The sequence below is a fragment of the Clarias gariepinus genome, chromosome 19 (assembly GCF_024256425.1).
Source record: "Clarias gariepinus isolate MV-2021 ecotype Netherlands chromosome 19, CGAR_prim_01v2, whole genome shotgun sequence".
Lineage (NCBI taxonomy): Eukaryota > Metazoa > Chordata > Actinopteri > Siluriformes > Clariidae > Clarias > Clarias gariepinus.
In genome coordinates, this window is record NC_071118.1 from 18,497,772 (window position 1) to 18,525,006 (window position 27,235).

General features: G+C 39.9%; 1 protein-coding gene across 1 annotated transcript in view; it reads left to right on the forward strand.

Annotated features, from left to right (window-relative positions):
• Positions 1-23,525: 23,525 nt before the first annotated feature.
• Positions 23,526-27,235, forward strand: part of prodha (proline dehydrogenase (oxidase) 1a) — a 41,022-nt gene continuing 37,312 nt past the window's right edge. Inside the window, exons 1-2 of the mRNA XM_053478680.1 lie at positions 23,526-23,843; positions 24,612-24,820. Coding sequence (XP_053334655.1) covers positions 23,526-23,843; positions 24,612-24,820 — 527 coding nt within the window. The remainder of the gene's footprint in view (positions 23,844-24,611; positions 24,821-27,235) is intronic.

A 27,235-nucleotide genomic window follows, 5' to 3' on the forward strand; every position in this document is an offset into this window, starting at 1 on the left:
CTCTCTCACTGCATCTATAAATCTTCTCTTTGGTCTTCCTCTAGACCTCCTGCCTGGCAGTTCCAACCTCAGCAGCCTTCTACCGATATATTCACCATCTCTCCTCTGAACATGCAAGGCCCTTAATCTGAGGATGTTGCAAGGAGAGGCAGGACCAAGGACATAAAGTATAACCTGCAATAATGTTATAGGGTAGACAGTGTAATGGTGGACCAAGATTGGAATGACTGGAAATCTGACTGTTTGAACCGTGACTTACCCTCACTGGATGAGGATAGCCTAACTATCAACCAATTAATAAATCAATAAATAAATATTTAAAACTAAGGATTTTGTGGGGAAAAAAAGTGTTACTCTTATGGGTAGGGGAATTAATTTTTTCGATTAATGATCTTTTGTATGCTTAAAAAAAGAATTATAAAAAAGTTACATATATTGTTGAATCCAGTTGCCAGAAAGTTTTTTTTTTTTTTCCATTTTCTTTCCCCTGGCACCCTCTAGAGGGGAAACTGCCATGCATATGCAGTGATGTTCCATCAGGTTTCGTCTTTTGTAAAATCTCTAACAATGGTATGCCTAATTTCTCTTGCCTGTTAGACAAACTTGTTCAAAACACAAAGAAAAAGTAATTTATATAAAACTGCATTATTTAACAGTGGACATCTACTATACCCTCTATTTTTAAGCTTATATTAAAACTAATGGGTTATATCTCTCTATAAAATATATATCTCTAATTTGGTCTTGCAAAGCACCAATCAGTGTACACCTGGCGGATTCTATAATTAATTTTTACCAGTAATAGTCATGTTATGTTATTCACAGGTGCATGTTCTGAACCATTTCAGAACCAGAGTTATTCACTCTGTGTAGATGCTTGTGGACATTGTTAACGTGTAAGTATTTCAGTTTTAGTTGATGAAATTTAGCATTTTGTCTAGTTTTGGTTTTTGTGAATAAGATTAATGCATTAAATTAAGCAGTAAATTGCACAAAATTTGACATTTGTAAACCTGTCAGGGAATTATTTAATTACAGGCATTAAAAAGAACACTGTCACAGATGCCAGCTTCATCTTATTGAAACTTAATTAAACGTTTTTTTTACCTTTTGGTACAATGCTTGTTAGAAATCAAGTTGGTAACTATACATACATGTATATAATCATCATTCAACCCATAAAATCTTAAATAATTTTTTGATCATTTAATTTTATGGCTTTATTTTATGGTTAATTAGCTATGGAATGGAATGGTATGGAAAAAACACCTGGTGTGATGTCACCCTGCATCATGCTCCCTCTGATTCTCTAGGACTGTTTAACTGATCCCATCTTTCCCTATAAGAAAGACATGCGTTAAAACTCTTCTCTGTTCTGGCACCTAGGTAGTGGAATGAGATTCCCCTAGATGTCTGAGCAGCTAAGTCTAGCTGCTTTAGTGTTTTTATTAAAAAAATAAGTTCACCTGTGTCCACCCCTGTGTATCCCTATTTATTCCAGCCGAGCCCGTAGCCCTTTGTTTGTTCACAGTTGTGCACCCTTGGTTTGTGTAGGGATTGTCATATGTTTTGTGTTTATTCTTTTTCCGCCCCAGGATTGAACGGTGCCTGCAGAACCGGGCTTTTTGTGGATGGTAATAAGGGCCTACGTTTAGGTCATGGTCAAGACTGAAGAACTCTCAGTCCGCCAAGTTCAGCGCGAAGCTGAAGGTCTTTATGTTGTTTGGTTTTGCTACTAGCCCACCTGCAGACCCAGCCTGGGAAGTCAACAATCCCATATTGTTTGACGTTGTTCTTTTGCTCAATATTTAATAAATCTGTGCTGATTCCTCTGCATTTGCGTCTGCCTCTTCAAAGACATGACAGATGAACAGATCTTCCAAGACGCAGCAGGGACGCCCCTGCCGGATGATGAAATCACGACGATAGATTACATTCATCGGACCACGGCAAGACGGGGGAACAACAACTGCTAAAGCTGAAACAAGGACAACTAACAGTTGCGACTATGCTGTCAAATTCTGGATCTTAGCCGCAGACAGTGGATGGTGCAATAGGAGCCTGTTAGCCGGGTCTGCAACCTGATATACAACTAGAGCTGGCTTGACCAGTCCGTCGGGCTAGGCCTACCATGGCTCAGCTCCCACAGTCCCAATTTTAATTGGGCACAATCTTGCATCATATCCTGGGCACCTAGATGCGCTAAATTTTGTACACCATCGGCTTTGACGGTCCAAACAACTACAATTGAAAGTCCAAGCGCCCAAGTATCAATCAAAGTGCCATCAGAGTAGAATAATTTTAAAGATGTGTTTAGCGTATAATATTATAATCTTGTTCGTGTTCGTGAGGGCGATGAATGGAAGACTGCATTTAGCACGACATTAGGTCATTACCAATACAACGTGATGGCTTATGGACTGGTAAACACACTTGCGGTGTTTCAGGGGTTCATGAATGACGTGTTCCGGCATATGTTAAACCGTTTCGTTATAGTATACTTGGATGATATCCTAGTATACTCGCTGCCATATGCCGAACACGTCCGTCATGTAACCGCCATTCTTTGTCGACTGCGTGAACATGGGCTCTATGCAAAGGCAGGGAAATGTGAGTTTCACAAGAGGAAGGTTGCATTTCTCAGCTATCGCATAGGACCACAGGGGGTAGAGATGGAGGCGACGCACGGCGGTGCAACAATGACCGGAACCGAAGTCAGTCAAGGGCGCTACAAAGTTTTCTTGGGTTTGCCAACTTCTGCTGCCAATTAATTCAAGGCTTTAGCACAGTGGCAGCACCACTCACAAGTTTGTTAAAGGGAAAACCGCAATGGCTACGCGAGTTCACACTGGAAGCGGGCACAACTTTCCGGGCGCCGCAAGCCTTTACCTCTGCACCTATATTAAAAATTCCCGACCCAGAGAAGCCCTTTTTAGTTGAGGTCGATGCGTCAGAGGTAGGGCTAGGAGCCTTGCTGTCACAACGCCATGGCAACTCAGAAAACCTTCACCCTAGCGCCTTCTTTTCGCATAAACTAACACCTGCCGAACGTACTATAACTATGATATCAGTAATCGTGAACAGCTAGCAGTAAAGGTGGCGTTAGAGGAGTGGCGGCACTGGTTGGAGGGAGCCAAACACCCATTTATAGTTCTTACAGATCATCGGAATTTGGAGTACATCCAACAAGCAAAAAGACTAAACCCTCGTCAAGCCCGATAGGCGCTGTTTTTCACACACTTCCACTTTACTATCGGCTCGAAAAATAGAAAAGCGGATGCGTTATCCCGCTGTTTCCCCGCACCGGATCATAATTCAGATACAGAAACCATCTTGCCCGCGGCACTCATGGTGGCCCGATCATATGGGATCAACATACGTTCTGGGGGCACTACGGGAACGAGTGACGATCGAGGCACACTCAAGTTTATCATCTGGGCACCCCGGCGTCTTACGCACTTTTCACCTGCTAGAACCAAAGTTCTGGTGGGCAAATATGTGGGAAACGGTGAAAACAGTTGTTTCGTCTTGTGCAATCTGTGCAACAACAAAGAGTCCTCGTTGTTTGCCCGTTGGGAAATAAATGCCCTTACCAACACCTAACAGACCGTGGACCCACATCGCAGTGGACTTTGTGACGAATCTGCCAGTGTCGAAAGGGTAACGACAATCCTAGTAGTGGTAGATCGCTTTTCTAAGGGAAGTCCTTCCGTTTGGCTCTCTTCCACACCTCACAATTCAGTCCTGGGGAAAAAAGATCTGGCTCACCGGTTTACTGAGCCGCCGCTTTGTCTCCCCCTAGTGTGTCTACATGTGTACTTGTTTTTTTTTTTGTTATCACCAAATCAAGTTCACCTGTGTCTACCCCTGTGTATCCCTATGTATTCCAGCCGAGCCCGTAGCCCTTTGTCTGTTCACAGTTTGTTGGGATTGTCATGTGTTTTGTGTCTACTTTTGTGTCTACTGTGTCAGCCTGGGAAGTCAACAGTCCTGTATTGTTTGACGTTGTGATTTAGTTTTTTTTTCTTTTGCTCAATATTCAATAAATCTGTTCTGTTTTTCCTGCATCTGCCTCTGCCTCTGCTTCTTCAAAGACATGACAGCGTTTTTATTATTCCACACGCGCTTCCACCGGAGAACGTCTCGGGTTACTTTAAAACTTTAACCTGCTGTAACCCTGTTCCCTGAAAAGGCGGAAACGTGATGCTGCGTGAAAACGCTATAGGAAACGGTTTTTGTATCGTTGCCGCGAAAGTTTGCGTTTGTGTTAGCGTTTAAATTACATATTTTTTAATTTATACAATAATAATATTAATAGCAACTAGTTTTTACATCTTATACTATTTGGCTTCGCCTTTTTCTGCGCTTTTTGGAGAACGCGCGAGTTTCTTCGTCTAAGAACAACAAACGGAATTCAGCTCCAAACAACTAAAACTCCGACTCAGGTACGTTGTCATGTCTAATATTCAGCTCGTTCAGTGTGTAGAGTGCAGGATGTTTAGACATTCTTCCTCCGTCGTTAGTGGTAATTTTATTTGTGATAGGTGTGTGTTAGTGAGCACTCTGACGGAGAAGATATCAGCGTTAGAGGAGCGCATGCAGACTTTAGAGAGGGTTAGAGTGTGAGAGCAGCGTTATTCCCGTAGCGGACAGTCTGGGTGCCGCAGGCGGAGATAACCAGCCCCCGACTCCGGCATTAGAGCCCTCACAGCGGGGCGAGTGGGTGACGACTCGGCGGCATACTCGTTAAGTCAAAGCTAACGCTAAGGCTAGCCCACCGGAGCACACCTCTTCTGCGCTTCACGTGTCCAACAGGTTTGCTCTCCTCAGTGATGCACCCGCTGAGAAACCTGAAAGAGCTCTGGTTATAGGAGACTCTATAATGAGGCACATGAAATTAGCCAGGCCTTTAGGGGTGCCAGCGGCAGTGGTTAGGTGTATCCCGGGAGTCAGAGCACCAGACATAGCAGGTAATCTTAGGGCTCTAGGACAGCATAGGTTCTCCAAGATAGTAGTACATGCTGGAGCTAATGATAGACGCCTTCGTCAGTCAGAAGTTAGCAAGAATAACTTTATAGAGGTGTTTAAATTAGCGAAGGCGATGTCCGATGGAGTAGTATGCTCTGGTCCCATCCCAATGAGACGTGGTGACATAACTTACAGCAGGTTATGGTCGCTGAACCGCTGGATGTCAAGGTGGTGCTCCGAAAACAACGTGGGCTTCATTGATAATTGGAAGACCTTTGAGGGCAAAGCTGGCCTGTTAGGGCGGGACGGTGTCCATCCCACTCGGGAAGGTGCTGCTCTCATTTCTTGCAGTATAGCACATAGTCTCAGAAGAGGCCTAGTTAATCTGTGACAATCCAGAGCCCAGACCAGGGAGCAGACAGAAAGGCTAAACTAACCGTCTGCTAGCTGCAAAGAGTCGTCACCCAGGGTTCACTGTATTGAGACTGTGTCTGTTCCCCGAGCTAAAAACAAATTTAGAAAGACTCAGAAAGTCTGTTTTAGTAATTTAATTAACATAAAGACCACAAACTTGGATCAGACTGAATGCGCAGCCGGCACCTCTGATCTGAAGCTAGGACTGTTAAATATTAGATCTCTCGCATCTAAAGCAGTTATTGTTAATGAAATTATTACAGACCAGGAATTTGATATACTCTGTTTAACAGAAACCTGGATTAAACAGGACGAGTATGTGGCTCTAAATGAAGCTAGTCCTCCTGGATACAGGTACATACACCAGCCTCGGTTAACTGGTAGAGGAGGAGGCGTCGCAGTTATTCACAATGATAATTTGACTATTGTACAAAAACACGGACACAAATTTAATTCATTTGAAATTCTTTATAGTAACATAAGTGTATTTAACTATATTAAGTCAGCTCAGTCGATCCCGCTAATTGTCATTTACAGACCTCCAGGGCCGTACTCTGAATTTCTTAGTGAATTTGCAGATTTCCTTTCAAACCTAGTCGTTTCTGTAGACAAAGTGTTAATTGCTGGAGATTTTAATATTCATTTTGAAAACCCAGAAGACCCTCTGAGAACAGCATTTATGTCCGTACTGGACTAGGTAGGAGTAAATCAGTGTGTAGTAGGACCCACTCATAAAGCAGGTCACACTTTAGATTTAATAATATTATTCGGATTAAGTATAAGAAATTTATTGACAATTCCACTATCTGAAGTTATCTCAGATCACTATCTTGTCTCAATTCAAGTGTGTCACAGTAATAATGTACACACAGCGCCGCGCTACCGTATGAAACGTACATTCACATCAATTACCAAACAGAGTTTTATCAGTAATCTCCCAGAGTTCCCAACTTCGATTAGATCACCGTCTGACCCCACAGAACTTGATCAGGCGACTGAATATTTAGAGTCGACATTTCGCTATACCTTAGATAATGTAGCTCCAGTTAAAAGAAAAATTATTAGAGATAAGAAACTTGCTCCCTGGTATAACGATCACACGCGCACTTAATACTTCATGTTAATATTTCAAATAGCATGGAAGGAGAGCATCCTGAACTATAGAAAAGCTCTTAGTGTAGCTAGATCAACATATCTCTCCACTCTTATAGAAAATAACAAAAAATAATCCTAGATTCTTATTTAATGCTGTAGCCAAATTAACCAGAAATAAGACCACTGCAGAAATCTCCACAACAACATCATGCAATAGTGAGGACTTCATGAACTTTTTTAATAATAAAATTGTAAATATTAGGCATAAAATTGAGGTTTTAAAACCGAACAATGTAATTGATGCAGATGTTAATCTAGCCATGTCAGATCAGAACCTAGAATACTTTACTCCCCTTGAAGAGAATAAACTAATTTCACTCATCTGTTCTTCAAATTCATCAACCTGTATATTAGATCCTGTACCGACACATTTTCTTAAACAGATAGTACCAGCAATAACAGAACCCCTGTTGAGAATAATTAATTCTTCACTCAGCATTGGTTATGTTCCAAAATCTTTTAAATTAGCAGTTATCAAACCAATAATTAAGAAACCTGACCTCGACCCCTGTCAGCTGTCCAGTTACAGGCCAATATCAAACCTCCCATTTATCTCTAAGATTCTGGAAAAGATAGTAGCGGAGCAGCTATGCTCATATATACATAGAAATGGCATACATGAACTGTATCAGTCAGGATTTAGCCCTCATCACAGTACAGAGACAGCACTCGTTAAAGTAGTAAATGACATTCTATTGGCCTCTGATCAGGGTTGTGTAACTATGCTTGTATTACTTGACCTCAGTGCAGCTTTTGACACCGTTGATCACGCTATTCTTCTTCACAGATTAGAAAATGTAGTAGGAATTAAGGGTACAGCCCTCTCCTGGCTCAGATCCTATCTGACCCATCGTTATCAGTATGTAGACTTAAATGGTGATTATTCTGCATGTTCTCTAGTGGAGTTTGGCGTTCCGCAGGGTTCAGTTTTAGGTCCACTGCTTTTTTCCCTTTACATGCTTCCTCTGGGCAACATAATCCGTAAGCATGGTAGTAGTTTTCATTGTTATGCTGACGATACACAGTTATATGTCTCAGCAAAACCTGGTGAGAAAAAACAGCTTACTAAAATTGAGCAATGTGTGCAGGACATAAGAAATTGGATGCTAATTAACTTCCTCCTGCTAAATCCGGATAAGACAGAAGTTCTAGTCATAGAACCGCATACAGCTAGGAGTAAAATTTTAGATCACACCGTAACTTTAGATGGCCTTTCTGTTCCATCAAATGCAACAGTAAAAGACCTTGGTGTGATTATTGACTCCAGCCTTTCATTTGAAGCACATGTAGATAATATTACCAGGATAGCATTAATTCACCTCAGAAATATTGCCAGGATAAGAAATTTATTGTCGCTAAACGATGCAGGAAAACTAGTTCATGCTTTTATCACCTCTAGGTTGGACTATTGTAATGCCTTACTGTCTGGTTGTTCAGCTAGATGCATAAATAAGCTTTAGCTAGTCCAGAATGCAGCAGCGAGAGTCCTCACTAGAACCAGAAGATATGAGCACATCACCCTATCTTATCTTCACTCCATTAGCTCCCTGTGAAATTTCGCATTGATTTTAAAATACTACTCTTGACATATAAAGCATTAAATGGTCTCGCGCCGCAGTACCTGAGCGAACTGCTAGTGTCTTACGATCCGCCACGCCTACTTCGATCAAAGGATGCAGGCTGCTTGTCAGTACCGCGTATTATGAAAAATACAGCTGGGGGCAGAGCTTTTTCTTACAAAGCCCCAAAATTATGGAATAGTCTTCCAAATAGTGTTCGGGACTCAGACACAGTCTCAGTGTTTAAGTCCAGGCTAAAAACCTATTTATTTAGCCAAGCATTTTTATAAATAGATTTGCCATAGGTAAAGGAGCAGATCTGGGGGACTCATGGACGTAGAGTATTATGGTGAACTGGTATTTTTGGATGCTGTCTTCCTCACTGTCATTGATCACTCAGGTTTGCTGACGGTGAGGTGATTGTTTGCTTTACATGTCAGGAAGCCCTCATGTTTGTGTTTCCTTCTGGCTCTCCCTTTTAGTTATGCTGTCATAGTTAGTCCTGCCGGAGTCTCTGCTTGCACTCTACAGTTAATATACAGTACAGTCACATTATACATTGTGTGACTGTGAACATACCTAACTGCCATCTCTCCTCTTCTTCTCTTTACCCCCCTCTTTCTCTTTCCTCTCTCCTCCTGTCTCCCCCTTTCACTCTTTCTCTCTCTCTCTGTCGAGCTACACATGTCGTTCCTGAGGTGCCAGTGATCCAGACTCCCTCTGCCCTCCGGACCTGTCTGACCCATCCTGGTGCCCAGCTTCTGGTTGGAGATCTCGTCACATGGATGCCCTGTGTGTCTCTTTGGGATGCGTCTGGTGTCTGGGGATGATTCTCTCTACCTAGAAAATGGTTCTGGCCTTGACTGCTGTTGGCAACTGTTTCTCTGGGGACTTGACAGTTCGATAGTTCATGACTGGAACTTCTTACAAGTCTACCTGGGTCTTCAATAACTACCTGGACTCCATATTAACATCAGTTAACATCAGCTATTATAGCTGAACTGCCTCCCACCCTACACACTGTATAAATGCAGATCATTTACTGCTTTCTGTTTCACCCAAATGAGGATGGGTTCCCTGTTGAGTCTGGTTCCTCTCAAGGTTTCTTCCTATTACCATCTCAGGGAGTTTTTCCTTGCCACTGTCGCCCTCGGCTTGCTCACCAGGGACAAACTGACCATTTTGATTCATACAAATTCACATTTCATACAAACTTAAATAATTCTTTTGACTGTGTAAAGCTGCTTTGCGGCAATGAAAATTGCTAAAAGCGCTATACAAATAAAATTGAATTGAATTGAATTGAATTGAAACATCTTGTCATGTTGCCGGTTGTGAAGCATGTGTATATCAAACACGCCAAATTTTGGCTTATATAACCTCGGTCGGGTGACGTCATCTGATGAGACGCACCTGCAGGTTATAAATAGAAGTGAACCGGAAACATTTCTCAGATTGATTTGTCTGAATGGACGTCCGGTCACGTAGGCAGTGCGGCATTGGGACGCAGCATCTGGTTCCCGCCTTTTCAGGGAACAGGGTTACAGCAAAGTAACCCGAGACGTTCCCTTTCAAGGGCTACACTCGATGCTGCATGAAAACGCTATGAGAATGAGAATACCAACGCCCTGCACTGCAAGTGTCTGGACCCCAAGGTTGTGTAGCGTGTGCGCACAAGACCGAGAAGGTCTCAGAACTATATCTGGAAAGCTGACTCGAGGACCCATGAGCCCGGAGTGGCATGAACATCCAGATTATAAAATCTAACAAATGTGTGCGGAGGGGACCACCCACTGCGTCACACACTTGCTGCAGGGAAATACTTCCTGCTAGTGCAGTAGATGAGGCGATCCCCCTGGTAAAATGAGCCCTGATTCCTAGAGGCAAAGTGAGCCCACGCGCCTCATAGGAGAGGGCAAAAGCATTTCTCACCCAGTGTAGTGGCAAAACATGTAAAAGCTGCTCTGTCTTACGCCACTGGCTAATGAGGTGGACGTAAATCTGAAAAGCACGTACTGGACACAGTAAGTCTTTCTGCTCCGAAGCTGTAAAAGGCAGGGGACAGAAGGCTTCAAAAACAATAGGGTGCATGTTGAGAATGGAACTTTCGAAAGATAGTTCAGTGAGGATGCAAAACGTCCAGCTAGCCCAGGGGCAAAGTCTAGGCAGGATGGGGAGACAGACAGATCTCCAATCCTCTTAGAGAGGTAACGGCCCTTAGAAAACCATCTTAAAGGTCAGAAACCTGAGGCGCTGACTCTAGTGGTTAAAAAAAAAAGGGTGTCAATTGACACGATAGATAAAACCCACAAAAGGGACCGTGTCACAGTAACCCCACCAATCAGGACATGGCAGGCTAAAATAGCAGTTACGTACGTCCGGAGGGTACTAGGGCACAAGCCCGAGGACAACTTTTCCTGCAGAAACTTTTCCAGCACTGAAACATTTCGGCAGTGGACTGGGTCTACCAGCTTCGTCATGCACCGACTTTCAAATACATTTTATTTGAGGGCATAAGCTCTTCTAGGGGAGTGAGCCCTAGCACTTAGAATAGTCTTAATTACGCTGGCTGAAAGACCAGCTTGACTTAGTTGGAACGTAAAGGTTCCAAAGCTCAGGCCGGGGATGAAATATCGTCCCCTGCGCCTGAGACAGAAGATGCCACCTCATTGGAATCACCAATGGTGAGCCATTGAAGAGGGATACTAGATCCGAAAACCACACTCTGGTCGGCCAACAGGGCGCTATTAATAAGAGGCACAAACGCTGTTGATGGACCCTCGCCAAAACTCCCGGGAGCAGAGCTATTAGGAAAAGCCAAATCTATTTATAAAAATGCTTGATTTAATAAATAGGTTTTTAGCCTGGACTTAAACACTGAGACTGTGTCTGAGTCTCGAACACTATTTGGAAGACTATTCCATAATTTTGGGGCTTTGTAAGAAAAAGCTCTGCCCCCAGCTGTAGTTTTCATAATATGCGGTACTGATAAGCAGGCTGCATCCTTTGATCGAAGTAGGCATGGCGGATCTTAAGACACTAGCAGTTAACTCAGATACTGTGGTGCGAGACCATTTAATGCTTTATATGTCAAAAGTAGTATTTTAAAATCAATGCAAAATTTCACAGGGAGCCAATGAAGTGAATATACATAGGTGTGATGTGCTCGTATCTTCTGGTTCTAGTGAGGACTCTCGCTGCTGTATTCTGGACTAGCTGAAGCTTGTTTATGCACCTAGTTGAACAACCAGACAGCAGGGCATTACAATAGTCCAATCTAGAGGTGATAAAAGCATGAACTAGTTTTTCTGCATCGTTTAGTGACAAATTATTTCTTATCTTGGCAATATTTCTGAGGTGAAAGAATGCTATCCTGGTAATATTATCTACATGAGCTTCAAATAAAAGGCTGGAGTCTATAATCACACCGAGGTCTTTTACTGTTGCACTTGATGGAACAGAAAGGCCATCTAAGGTTATTGAGTGATCTAGAATCTTACTTCTAGCTGTATGCGGTCCTATAATTAGAACTTCTGTCTTATCTGGATTAAGCAAAAAAAAGTTAATTAGCATCCAATTCCTTATGTCCTGCACACTTGCTCAACTTTAGTCAGCTGGTTTATCTCATTAGGTTTTGCTGAGACATATACCATATATCATAATTGTCCTAAACTTGTATTTCATAAGGTTTTCCCAGCGGAGGTACAGCGCAACGGGGGTCATTATTTACTATTAAACATTAAACGAATTTACAAAACTTTATGCGTGCGACTAAGCGCTGATTCTATGTAGGAAAGTAAAGAAGAGGATCATGATGCTCGACATTCCGGAGACCAAACCCCATTTAAATTAAATTAACAAATATTGCAAGTAAATAACAATAGCCCACGTTTAAAAAAGCATTTTTATTTAGATTAGAAAAAATAATTCTGCACCTGTTTTAGGTGTTCCAGCTGCCACTGTTCTAGAATTCAAATTAAATAAAATTTTATTAGGTTTAAATTTAAGCACAATAAATGTTAACACAGTGAGCCTTTAGATTTTATCACTTGTAATTAAAAAAGAAGCGTGTAGGGATTTGTGTCATCTTATTTCTTGTGTTTTTTTAATTTAAAGTAGCTTTATTAACTGAAATAAATGACCATAAAATTAAAACAGTGTTAGGACGTTCTACTGCGTCAGCAGATGTCGGTCATTCAGCCCCGCTTGTGTTTTTGCGTTATTATAAGAATGAAATGCAGTATGCTGTTATGATTTGTAACGGGTTCGACCCATGTTACCCAAACGACTCAGTTCAGATGTAAGTAAATGGATAGAAAGTAAATGTCTGTGCTGTTTGGGGGAGGGACGTGCTAATGATTTGGTCGGCTCTGTGTGTGTGTGTGAGAGAGAGAGAGAGAGAGGGGGGTGTCGCGGTCGTTTTCAGTGAAACAAAGGCTTACTGAAAAATGTTAGGCACATCAGTCACTTAACCCCCAATAAAAGGTATTTGAGTGTTATGATAGTTGTAATATAACAGATGCGCATTGAATACTAAACCTAAACCAGGCACGGAGATTAATAAACCAAGATAGCCCCCATACCCATTTTTAAAAAAAATACCAAAGAATATTATTGTGTATAGACTGATTAAAAACAATGCAATTTACGCTATCATAAGGAAAATCACAAGTTCTTCTATTCCAAGGATTTAAAAAGGTAACAATGTCAACTTTAGAATCTAGAATCCAGAAGATTAAAATTACACAAATTTAAATCACTGAAAGTCTCCAGAAGAGCCTCAGATTCAAGAGGTTTTTAAAGGGGAGGGGGAATAATTTGTATTTGAATGTTGTCTGGCATTGTAAAGCACTAAAGTAACACTAAAAGAACAACCCAGGATTAATAGGAATTATTATACTGCATAAATATTATTTAGCACAAAAAAATTCCTCGCGCTCGGAAAAACTATGCGTGCGGTTGAGCGCTGATTAGACTATAGGAAATTACAGCGGAGGGTTTTTATTTAGACTATAAAAAAATTAACCTGCGTCTATTTGTAGGTGTGCCAGCTGCCACTTTTTAGTTAGAAGTTTTCAATACAAATCTTATAATGCCCACATGACATGACGGAATAAGGCACGGCTGGTGATGATTGGGGTTTGTTGGGTTACAGTGGATTTTACTACGCGGTGTGAGTGCAATGGCCATTCGTCCGCTCGCGCTGACTCTGCTCTCCGCGGATGGCCGTACCGCCCCTCCCACCTCTCGCTCCTTTGAAGTCCCTGGGGCGCGTTCCATTTGCCCTGCTTGCATGCCGCACTTCCACATTGTTGCACGCGCGTAGTAAAATCCACTGTAACCCAACAAACCCCGAGTATTTTATAGCGCTGGGTGCAAGCCCGGGAGCATTAGCAACGATAGCTCACCAGTCATGTGTAATTCTGCGGTCCCGCTGCTTCGCATGTCTGAAGGGGAGGACGCCTAACTAGTGAGCGAGGAGCGATATTGATTTGGGCGCACACCGTGACAGGCTGAAAAAACTGATGTCAGATTAATGTGCAAAAACTATATAATAAAACTATATAAGACTACATGGCCTTTATAAGACTCAACTTTTATTTAAGCGCACTCACAATAACGAAAAAACTTAATGATTTTGTAAATGTTTGAAAGCAAATAAGGTGCGTTGTTCTGTATTGTTTTTGGTGAACTTGAGCGCGTCAGAAAATAAACGCAAACGTTTTTTAAATGGTCAGAGTCAGTCTGCTTGCTGTTTTCCCGACGCTTTCATAATCATTAGTCTACTTCTGCCGGTGCGCTCCGGAAAACTGAGCGCTGATTAAAACTATGTAGTAAATTAAAGAGGAGAATCACGATGCCGAATCGAAGTCCTGAGCCCAAACCTCATTTAAATTAAATTAACAAATATTATAAGTAAAAAAACAATAGCCCATGTTTAGAAACCGTTTATAAATTCTTTCCGACATGAGTTGGCCCGGTGTTATGCGCAGAGCGCCGGGAGATTTCCTGAAGCTCCGAAATCGCGGGGCATTTTTTCTAAATAGACGTTATCTTTAATAACTGATGGAGGTTTTGAGCTGTATACACACGCATTCCTGCCTATACAACTCTTAAAACTACACCTGTGACACAATAACAGTAATATTTCGAACAGTCTGCAGGCTGATATTTGGAGAAACGAAAGAATAATGAATAAACCAGTTGTTAGGTCAAAATAACCCAACCAGGTGTTCATTTGTAAACTACATCTCATATGAGCCAACATGAGCAACCCAACAATGTGTTTAAAGTACCTAAAATAATCCAGAACTTAAATAACAATAAACAGATACAGAGATGCGCTATATAACAGTCACTATTGTATTTACTGCAACGAGCGAAAATATCACTTTGCACCACCTCGCGGCCATTTTACGAATGACTTTGAAATGCAACTGATTTATTTTGGCCGCTAATGTTTTTACACGGCGGTGAGCGCGACGGTAATAACCATTCCAATTGATTAACTACTGTAACTAATACAATGCTTACGGATAATTCAAATTGGTCCAGATTTCACCAAATCTGGAGAGGGGTATTGTTCTACATCAGCATCCACCACTCTGCCAGTCCAAAACTTAACAGTGATATTTTTAATGTCAATCTGTGTTGACCTTAGCTCAAAAATTTTCCAGAAATTTTTAAGGACGTTAAAATAATCAATTACCTTCCATAATGAAGAAAAGCTTTGAATAGTTGCAATTCACACTGATTGAAATCCAGTCACCAAAATTGGTGGGTGTGCTCAATATTTATCAAAATTGAGCACACCCACTAAACCTGAGAATTAGCTGACACTTAACAGATTAGTGGTTAGCGCTGTTGCCTTGCATCATCAGGTTATGGGTTTGATTCCCATTACTGGTCCTTGTGCATGGTTTTCATATTTTGGATTCTTCCCAGGCTCAGTGAATCTTCAAGGGTTTCCAGTTTCCTCCCACAGTCCAAAGACATGCAAATTAGGTGTCACAAACTCAGCCTCAGTGATTCCCTCCGATCACCACCAGAGGGAGCCATCACCAGAGTACTAGTTCCCATTCAAACTCCATTACCCACAACCCCGTGCTTGGGGCTGATCACCAGCACAGGTGTCAGCCATTAACCACAGACCTTAAAAGAGCACACTCACAGTCGCCATGTCGCCAAGTCTTGTTTTGCTGTAGTACATTTCTGAGTGTTTAACCCTGTTTTGATTTCTCGTTGCCAACCCAGATTGCCTGTTTATTCCTTACTGCCTGCCTTTTGACCCTTGCTCTGCTCACTGGATTTACTCTCTCGGATAGCCGCCTGCCCTGGCGCTTCTGCCTGAACTTTTGACTTTGCCTCTGGTTAACCTACATTGCTCGGTTTGCTCCTATTTGACCCTGATCTGCATGTTTTGAGTGTTATTAAATTTGCATATGGATCGTAACCCTGCTGACTCCGCGTCACATTAGGCTAATTGTTGTTTTAAATTGCTTGTAGATTGTCCAATGGAAATGGCAACCCACTTCAGTATCCTTGCCAAGAAAACCCCATGGACAACATCTAGAAAGTTTTGGTGTGCTATGCACAACTGAACAACTAAACAAACAAAACAGATTAGTTGAGGCAACTGTGTTTAGGTAGAACAATCAACAAGCTGTGCAGGACACTAGCCCTTCAAGGCCCATATTGCTGTGTTCCGTTCCACAGTATATTTTTTACATCACTTTTTTCATGCCCTACCCTGTTCCCGCGAATGTGAAAATTTCACAGTAATAATAAAAAAAAAAAAATAACAAGCTACTGTTTGAAGTTTCTAAGAAAATTATTTCGTCAGTCCAAGAAAGATACAGAGAGACTAGCTAGGTACAATAACACTAGAGTTAATGAGATAGCTTGAGGTCATTAATATAAACAAATTTTGTTTTATACATTTTATTTTAAATGTTGTGTGCATTTTACTTTTTTATGTGTTAAATAAGAAGGGAATGTTAAGTTCATTGCAAAATGCAAAAAGTTTTCCTCAATCTTAAATTATAAATAAAAAAATGTAAGACGTCCATGTAAATGAGCCTTTACTTAATCCTGTTTAAGCAACCAACGAGTTGGTCATGTTATTCCAGCAAACGTGAGGCCTTGTGTGTCATTGATCATGTGACTATCAGGGAAACACATGCCTCAAAGCAAAGTTTTATTTGCAAACACTCCTTCTGCTTGACACAGGCTTCTGAGCTTTGATGTCATGCCTAAACCGAGCCTGTTTAAACGTGTTGCACTCACACTGGCTAGTAGCTCATCTTAAGTAAGATTTCAAATTTTAGGAAGCAAAACTGCAGAGTTCAAAGGGAACTGTGAACAGTATAGGGAACATCTAAACCAGTGGTTCTCAAACATTTTCTGTCATTCCCCACTTGAGAGGGTGGGCGAATTTTCAAGCCCCACTTGTCAACAAAATGATAACGAAAACGGCCAAGTGTACTATTTATTGAAATATCAATTTCTAAACCGATAAGATCAAATAACACCAAGTTCAAAACTAAAATACACGTGCAATTGTTATAACAGGCTTACTTCGTCACTTATCTAGAGCTTTCTTTCAAAAAAAGATGTTGTCGATAAGTGTCTTCCTACTTTGTCTCATGCTGTCTGCTGCCAGCGGTTTAAGACACAAAACACACAGAGGTCTCTCCTCTGTCCTCACCATCCCCACCATGAATTCAAGCGCAACATAGGCTTCATCATGTTTTCCTTTCGGCTGGATCTTTGGTTGATTGGGCTGATAGGGCTGAATCACCTGCTTATTTGTGGTCCATGTAACAAATGTATCCATTGATGTTATTATGCTCACTACATACAGTACGCTACTGTGTTATTGTCTAAAATGCCCCCGACCTAGGCCACGGATTGCCCACCTAAATTCATAGGTTTATGGTTTACAAATTACAAATTATAACAAATGAATTTAATTATAAAGTAAGCAATATAAAAAAAAGGTTGTATAGGGGGCAAAATATATAAATTATATATTTTTTCATATACCACATGTATATTTTTATATTGCTTATTTTACAATAAAAATCGTTTCCTGTAATTTTTCACCACAAACAATATTTAGTGTAATTTGTGATAAATAATTTGTTATTTGTACATTGACAAACCCTTGCAAAATAAATGTGCCATAAAATAATCATTTTGGGGGATTTGTATTAATCGTCTCGAAGTGTGTCACGTGCCTAGGGTTAATTATAATAGTAATAATATATTTGATTATAATAAACCTTTGAATGTATGTCCTAATATAATATTTGATAGAGATTATGTAGGAGGGCAATCCGTGGCAGGGGGGCACTTTAGCGCATAACACCTGTTTGTGTCCGCGGTAAAGTTAGTTTGATATTCGCATCTCCGAATTCAATAGCTGCGTAAATAAACCCGCAAAAAAGATACCCACATATATTTCCTCTCTACATTGTCTTTAAGCTACATCCGCCTTAAATTATACATGTTTTAAAGCATAAACACCATTATTCTCTACGGCGCAACGAGTGATTTAGGGATCATCGCAAAATGCCGCACACCAACAAAAAGCGTAGAACGATATTGATCTTCCCTTCTGTTCAGCGCCTGAAGGATTAAAAAGCAACTTTGTTGCCGCACTAGAAACTAGAAATGCCAGACTAGTACTGCCTGATAAAATATTAATGTTTAACAAAAACACAGAAACATCAGCATACACATTGAAATAAATGAAATGACATATATAATACCGAATGTTTCCTTATATATCGTTCCTCTGCAATCAACATGCCGACGTTAAACCGTTATTGTTGCACTATGGTTCCACTTTTTCTCTGATGTTATTTTAATTTACTTGTATTAATAATCCATTTCTTTGTGTGTCATTATTTAGTTTCGAGTGTCCGATAAAGAAAATAAAGATAAAAAAAATCAATAAAGAAAAGCATGAATTAGAATAGGTACTTTCCTATTATTTTCCACTAATTCCCTCCCGTTCATTGCGCCCCACCTGTCATATCTGTATTCCCCACTAGTGGGGCGCGCCCCACACTTTGAGAACCACTGATCTAAACAATGGTTCATCATTTTGCCAAAAGTGGACAAGCATAATTACTCATCAGTCACTGCGCCTCACTGGAGCCTAAAAACACATGGAGATCTCATGAGCCTGGTATTAATTTAATTAAACATTAATTATTCTGAACTATGATTAGAATATTATCACCTATTAATAAATTGTAATTAACAATTCAGGGTGTACCCTGCCACCTGTGCCAAGTTCCCTCCAGGCCTCCTGAGACCCTATACAGGATATGCAGTATAAAAAAATGAATGAATCAATGAATTTGTAAGTAATCTACATATATTATTTGCATGAAATATTATGGCAATATATAGTTTTTGCCTATAAATATGTAGACAAAATGTATGTCTATATATATTATATATTTTACTCTGTGTTTCAAATTATTATGCAAATTGTATGTAAGTGTCATAAACATAAAATGTATAATTGTTTTATTAAACTTATGGATGGTGTTGTGTCTCGAGGCTCTTTGGATTACTGAAATGAATCTCAGACACGTGTGATATTTAGTTTGCCAGATAAACCCAATCAAAGAAAGAGTACTGAAGAAGGTTGTTCCACATTATTAAGCAGGCCACAGGTTTCAAGCTATATGGGAAAGAAAAAGGATCTCTATGCTGCCAAAAAGCGTCAAATAGTGCAATGCCTTGGACAAGGTATGAAAATATTAGATATTTCAAGAAAACTTAAGCGCGATCATCATACTGTGAAGACATTTGTGGTTGATTCAGTGTACAGACAGGTTTGTGCAGATAAAGGCAGAATGGGTAAGGTTTCTGCCAGACAAATTCATCGGATTAAGAGAGCAGCTGCTAAAATGCCATTACAAAGCATTAAACAGGTATTTGAAGCTACTGGTGTCTCTGGAGTCTCGCGAACCTTAAGGTGTAGGATCCTTCAGAGGCTTGCAGTTGTGCATAAACCTACTATTCAGCCATACCTAACCAATGCTCACAAGCAGAAATGGTTGCAGTGGGCCCAGGCATACATGAAGACTAATTTTTAAACAGTCTTGGTTACTGATGAGTGTCATGCAACCCTGGATGTTTCAGATGGTTGTATGGTTGGTTGCTGGCCACCATGTCCCAACAAGTCTGCGACATCAGCAAGGAGGTTCCAGAGTCATGTTTTGGGCCGGAATCATGGGGAGAGAGCTGGTAGGCCCCTGTAGGGTCCCTGAAAGTGTGAAAATGACCTCTGCAAAGTATATTGACTGACCACTTTCTTCCATGGTAATAAAAGAAGAACCGTGCCTTCCGTAACAAAAGCATCTTCATGCACGACAATGCACCATCTAATGCTGCAAAGAATACCTCTGTGTCATTGGTTGCTATGGGCATCAAAGATCATGGTGTGGCCATCATTCTCCCCTGACCTCAAACCCAAAACCTTTGGAGCATCCTCAAGCAAAAGATCTATGAGGGTGGGAGGCGGTTTGCATCAAAACAGCAGCTCTGGGAGGCTATTTTCTGCAAATAAATTCAAGCAGAAACTGTCCAAAAACTCACAAGTTCAATGGATGCAAGGATTGTGAAGGTGATATTAAAGAAGGGGTCCTATGTCAAGATGCAACATGCCCTGTTAGGATGTTTTTGGATTAAAATAGCTTTTAATTTCAGTAAATATGACCCTCTAAAGCTGCAAATTCAACAAAAGCCCATTTTCAGTTCTTTACAGCATATAAAATGTTGTTGTGCATAATAATTTGGAACAAATTATTGTAATGCATTTTCAGTTTTTTATTTTTGAAATAAATATTATCAATAGGACGTTCAATAAAATTCAAATTATATGCTTATGGTTGATAACTAGAAACAGGGGCGTCGCACCCGTGGGGGATGTGGGTGTTTTAACACTCACACTTTTCCTGGTGAGAGGGTTCAACACCCACACTTTTTCTACAGTTTTCCCGCAGTTTTGAACAAACGCCTTCACATTCGCTCCTCCGTTTCTCTGGCCGCTCTGTGTCTACGCTCGCTTCAGCTCTCCTCTCCCCTCCCTTCCCTCTCAAACATGACACCAGCTGATGATTGGCTGTTCTGCCTTAAGTCTTGCCTCTCTTGGTGTGTTAGATTTATCGGTCAGCTCGTGCAGAGGAGGCGGGAACTTATGGTTGTTATGATTATTTACATTTCCGTTTTCCAGGTACTTTAAAGGGGTGCGGGCAATGCTTTGTGGGTAATGCAGTCCAAACTGAAAAACGCTGGAATATAGAGCCTGAGTTTTCTTAAGTAGTTTTTGGTTTGATTTAAGTACAGTATGGAACTCACCCGGAAGTTTGTAATATCCCCTGACAACGCAGAAATTAAGAGAATGGTCATGCATCAACTCGATTTGTCTTTCTCATTACTGCATGGGCATGAATTAACAGGCTGTTACGCTGCCGCGAGCAACAACAACAAAAGCGGAGAAGCTTACTGGGAGAGATACGGACGCGATGTGTTTACATGACTTCTTAATCTTTGACAGACATCGTTATAAACCACCTAACGTAACAAAGGTAAGCATAATATAGTTTTCCGACTACGTACACAGTTTGCAACTAGACAAACACCTTAATGCATTGTTTATTATAAACGGGCGATTAAGAATTATATAGAGAAGGATGTACATAGAGAAGAAGCCATAACCATGTTCTATGAGAGTGTAAGTTAACTTACACTCCGCATTCATCGTGATTATTAGAAAAGGCGATCTGCAAAGATTCATAGAAAAAGAAATCACACTCACCAAGCCTGGTGAAGATGAAGCAGGAACACAAAGTTAGTACAGATCCATTTTTCAGGAGCAGCTTCCTAGCAAAACCTGCTTTATATTGACCCGCGTTTATAAAGCAGTCTGGTGAAAAATGATTATCGCAAACATAAACACATTTAGGTAGATCGGCGGGGATGTTAGCTTCAAAAACAAAATTCAGGCACTGCGTCCTCAGCGGCTCAGATGTCGGTAGTGAATGACGACTGCTGTGTTCGCTAATACACCCAACAACTGTACACCACACTCGTTAGGCGACATTTTGCTCCAGGGGCGAAAAACAATGGCCGACAGCTTCTTCTCACTCGGGGCGGGTCTTTGCTAAAACACCAGTGTCAATCAACTATAGTAGAAGCGGCCTCTTGCGGTGTGGCGTCACATTGACAGGCATTTGCGATTGGCCTGATTTCAGAAGGGGGATGTTATTTTAATAAATGAAAAGAAAATCTCTTTGGTCGGCTCTTTATCATTGTAGAGTGGTTGTGTACACATTCTCCTAACACACATTTAAGTCCAAACAGCTTGAAAAAGTGCATGTAGGCCCGTATGACCCCTTTAAATGTTTATGCTTTTGAGGTTTTTAAATAAGCTTGATATATGTTTGGGAAGATGTTCTGTTTATGTTTTGTTGACATGTCGAATGATTTCTCTATGGCAATTGCTAATTGGGATAGTGTTCAGTAGCTAACTTAGCTAAATTCGGTTATGTGTGTGGCATGCAATGGATAAAGTAACTGTGATGAAGGCAGGAAATTGATGAGGAGGGACAAATTGACAATGTTAAGCAATGTATTTATGGGTTTATTGCCAGTGCAATTGATTTTGATATTTTGAGCATTGTTTGTTCATTAGCTGACTTGCCTGTTGTGTTTGATTGTATCTGTTAAGGAGAAAAAAGTGAGGAATAATGTCAGTTTGCATAGCTGTTGATTATGGAAGAATATAATTTTAATGTGTATTCTATTTTAATGTTTAAAAACAGTAAATTGTTAAATTATTTATACTATTATTTATATTATTATACTTTTGTTTATATTATTATTATTATTATTTAGAAAAAGTTCTTTGTGAGGACTTTTTTTGTTTTATATCTTCATTGCTTACTTACTTATCTGCAAGTAAACAAAATGTAGCAGTATCAGTCCTGTCAGACCCATGCCACTATCAAGCTTACCACTGTCCTTTTGTCACACAGTATTATTAAGATGCAGAAAAGAAAGAGGCAGGAGAAGATTGACACTTTTTCCAAGAGAAATCCTGTAAGTGAAGTTGAGAGATGAAAGTTGAAAAATGCTGACATTAAACAACAGTAGCCTATTACCATTAGATGCTGTTTGAATTTATTTCATTGTATTACTTTTTAATATTCCCTGACCCAAACTCGCCTCAACAGTGTTGCTGTGTGCCATGTACATAAAGACAAGCTGGACAGGGTAAACAGAAAAAAGGTTGCTGAGGAGTTAATCTCTTGTAAGGAGAGCAGAAAGAGCACTTTTGGTTTTTTTAAATGAGAGATAGTTGGTCATATAATATTTGGTCAGTTGTTGTTGTTGGTTGCATTTATATATGTGCATAGTTGTTTATATTTTTGTTCTGAATATACAGTATGTTGTTTGTGTGAAATGTTGTCTGTATATTTGGAGTAACAAAATAATTTCTCCCTGAGATTATTAAAGCATTTCTGATTCTAAATCTTTAGCAAGTCTAGCAAGTGTGTTCTGAGTGTGTTTTTAGTATTACTCTAGTATTACTATCACTCATTTAAATTGAAAGCTTTTTATATCTTGTATGTTAATACCTTTTGTACCCTTCTGTCATTGTATTCATTATTTTTATTGCTAACAAACAAACCACATTCATCCCCCACACTTTTGAAAAGCTTGATACGCCCCTGACTAGAAAATTATACTGACTGTCATTTGCATTGACTAATTATGAAAATCAGAGAAAAGTATCATTTGCGTAATAATTTGAAAGGTAATGTAGTTCAATTTCATGTTCAGAAACATATTTAAGGACTTCTCTATATGCTCTTCGCATTTCCTTTCTGTTCAAGTTCTTTACTTATCATATCTGCATCTTTGAAAAGTATATGCATAAACATTTCCTTTAAACATTTAAAAGATTTTAAAGCAACAACATATACACACAACTGACACACGACTGTTGATGAATGCAGTATTACTTTAAGCTGCATGCTAGCTACACAAAATTTGTCCACTATATGTCAGTACAATGAGCCCTTAAATTAAGCCTTTTCATGAAGAGCCTTTGGTGATTTTTTTTTTTTTTGGCTGGGAAGCCACTACACCTAAATAAAGCTTTATCTCGCCATCACTGCCTAATGATAAATCCACCCCTAGATAGAGGCTAATTGGGCTCAAGGGATTCTTTTGGCCCTTATGGCCTTGCATATGCCAGCCTTCCAGAGGCGCCGTCAGAGTTCATCCCTCGTAAACTCTCTGTAAACTCGTCCGCGTGCAGCAGAGTGCGCGTGCGAGCACTCGTGCTTTCCCGTGCGGTTTTTGGGGAAACTACTGGCTGCTTTAAAAGTCCTTAGAACAATGCAGTACGCCAAGGTGACGCAGGCTCTGGCCAGAGTCAATTTGGATAAACTGATCCGCATCAAGTTTGCGCCCAAAAGATTAAGATTCACAAAAGCATCAAAACAGGAGAAAGGCGAAGAGGCGCCAAAGTTTTGTCCCCTAGTTGATCATGAAGTGGACGTGATAAGCCATGCAGATAGCATTGGCAAAAAGATCTTCATCGATTTTGAGAATACACAGGAGGCGTACAGGAGCAAAGACACACTTGAACTGTTGCGAAGTTTGCTCGTGTTTAAACTCTGCGCGTTTGACTTTCTCGTGGATAAGAACAAGGAGGTGAGAAAGGGTTTACAGTTGTCTTGGCGAATTAGTAGTATGTCATTCCAACAATTAATTTTCATGTCATTGTCTTGAACACAATTTTATTATGATTAACATTACATTGTCTAAAGAAGCACTTGTACATGTCACATTTAACAGCCATTTACCTAAAAGCCATCACTGTATTGTACATTTACCAGTACATTTAGGACCCATGTGGGAGACATTGTTCATGTTAAGGATGGCATGTGATGTTTGGTTACTCAAAAGCTCATGACAATGGTCTACTAATATTAAAAAAAAAAAAAAAAGTATTTGCTTTGGTCAGCCTGTGTAACATTTATCCAAGACTTAAAGATCTTATTTTTTTATTGTTTATGTAACACAGGTCTCAGAGTTCCACTTAAGTGTGTTCCACATTAACTGTGTTAATGTTCCATCTGAAATACAGATGATGATTATGATAATGCATTATTATAAAATAGACATTCTGAGCTACTGCATAGTAACATCCCGCTAAAGAAGAACATAGCTAAGCAACTAACTGGGGCTTTTCTTAATTGAGGTCATGAAGGGGATAATCTAATTGGGTTATTTAAGCCCTGTCCGATAAATTTATGGAAATCCTAACAAAAAAGGATCATTCCCTCCTTTTTGTTGAACACACACTGGAGATCGATCTGAATGTGTGAAAAACTATACACCCTGTCTTTCTTTTCTTGTGTGATGCTGATTGTTTAATATATTTGTTGGTAATTGGCACCCTACTATATCACCTTCTAGCTAATGGACTGGAGTAGAAGAATTTTAGGTCAGCACCTTTTTGGGAAGTTGATGAAGATGACATTCTATGGGCAGTTTGTAGCAGGAGAAGATCAGGATGCTATTAAGCCCGTGATGCAAAAGAATCAGGCTTTTGGTGTGGGTTCAATTCTGGACTACAGTGTAGAGGAAGACCTCACACAGGAGGAAGCTGAGAAAAAGGAGATGGAGTGAGTATGACAGGACTATTGTGATATGCTACACAAAACTGAGACTGATAGTCAACATGATTACTCAATTGCTACCAATAACCACCAATTCAGCTACTTATCGAGCATTTGCTTAAATTTATAGTTTAAATCTTATCATTTTGATTCATTCACATTTCATACAAACTTAAATAATTCCTTTGATTGTGTAAAGCTGCTTTGCGGTAATGTCAATTGTTAAAAGCGCTATACAAATCAAATTGAATTGAATTAAATTACTTTAATGTGATCACATATTCTGTTTTTTTGGCACAGTTTCCAATTTGATTAAAATATTAATGTTTTGAATCATGTTTGTTAGCTAGCAAGTGAAGATGTTTTCTTTTGTTAAGTTATTAGTATAAGCATAATATGTGTCGTAAATTTATTGACGTTTCTCATTGTTAAGGTTGGGGCTTCAGATAAATTTTACTGCTTGATTTTTCAAAGATCCGCACTGTTCAAAAAATTCTTTTGTAATCAATTATTTTTGTATGGTCCATTATCAGCTTGTCAACTGTGTTAAAATTAATATTAGTCATAATGTTCAGCATGATATCCCAGTATCCCTTTTACTCAAAGCTTTTCTGGCCACAGTATAAATTTAAATCAGCTTCTACAGTATATCCTGTTTGGTCAGTTCGGCCAAGCCCCCCAAATGATTGGTCAGCTAAGTAGGAAAGTGTTTACACCCCTTGCATGGTGCGTAGGAGAACATAGTTATGGCACACACAGTAACACACATCCCCCGGAGGATCAGCAAATGTTGCATAAGATGTTTTGGGTAAGCTGATATGTAGGGCTTGTTCTGATGGCACAGCATGAAACAAAAACACCCATCATGGGAACATGAAGTGAGAGAAACAAGTGAGAGAAGAAGAACATATGGACAGGCATTTCACTAATTACAAATGAAGAAAATCTTGACTTTTTTATTTATAGTTTTATTCACTAACTTCACTAAAGAGTCACTATAATTAATTCTAGATGATGCCACTAATATAAAAGAGCAGAGTTCATTACTGTAAAGACAGTTTATCTTTTTTTTGGATGTTTGTGGTGGGGTTGAACACACGCACGCACGCACACATGCACAGACGCAGACACATGAACTCATTCTTACACACACTCATGCACACTTATAGGTAGGGTTTTACAGCGGTTTTAATATTGTACATTATAACATTCTGTTTAGGACAGGGGTCCTCAAAATTTTCCCTAGGGTAAAATGCAGTATGCAGATAGTTGGTAGCTGGCCTGCATCTGCTTTTAAATAATACGATATGTAATATCATACATAATAATGTATGATAGTTGGACAGCAGACCATAATGCCGCCCATAATGACTAAATTTTTTTCTTTAATCAGACAGCGTCAGGTGACTGAATGAAAGTTTCTTGGCACATGTTAGACCCGTTAATAAAAATCAAACAATGTTTTCATGCCACAGACTATTTTTTAATATTGTAGCTGATATTGCGGATCTTATCATGGCCAAAATTTACCATCTTTTAATTACAGTAGCTATTGCCAGCATTTATGCATACTGTATGCCTCTTTCTTTCTTTTTTTCTTTCATGGATGTGTGTGTGCACGTTTGCAGAAGTGTTAGGCAGGTGTGGGAAAAATACTATGTAAAGTAAGAATTCTTTTAAAAATAGATATTACTAGTTAATTTTATCAATTGACAAAAGGGACAGTAAATAAACAGAAGAAAACTTTTAATCAAATTAGTATTTGGTGAGACCACCATTTGCCTGCAAAAACAGGGTAAAAAATGTGCGCATCATTCGTACTGTGCTTCCAGACCTGCACTCAATCTACAGCAAGCAGTGCTCGACCAAGGTCAGGGAGAGTGAAGGACCTCAGCCACTCCAACACTGGACTGTTTTTTTCTTTTGTGGTCAGGAACCTTGGATTACGAGCACAATTTATTCCGGGAGTGGGTTTGTATTCCCAAACACTTGTAAACCAAATTGTCCCATAGGATATAATAGAAATTCAAATAATTCGTTCCGCCCCAAAAAATTAATACTTAAAAAGAATTAACACTACATATAAAGTAAAAATAAGTAACCTGCACTTTACCTTAAAAAAAAAAAAAGTAAAAATTAATTCTGAAAGATAAGTGTTTCCATTTATGCGCGCAGGCGCTGTGTGTGTGTGTGTGTGTGTGTGAGGAGCAGAGAGGGGGTGCTTCACTCTCACACACACACACACACACAGTAAAGGCGAGAGAGAGAAAGAGAGTGTGTGAATCGCCACAGTGTCAAATTACGCGCACGCACACACTCCGCAGCGCAAGAGAGAGAAACACACATACCGCACACACAGTAAAGGCGAGAGAGAGAAAGTGTGTGACCCGGAACGGTGTCAAATTACTCACACGCACACAC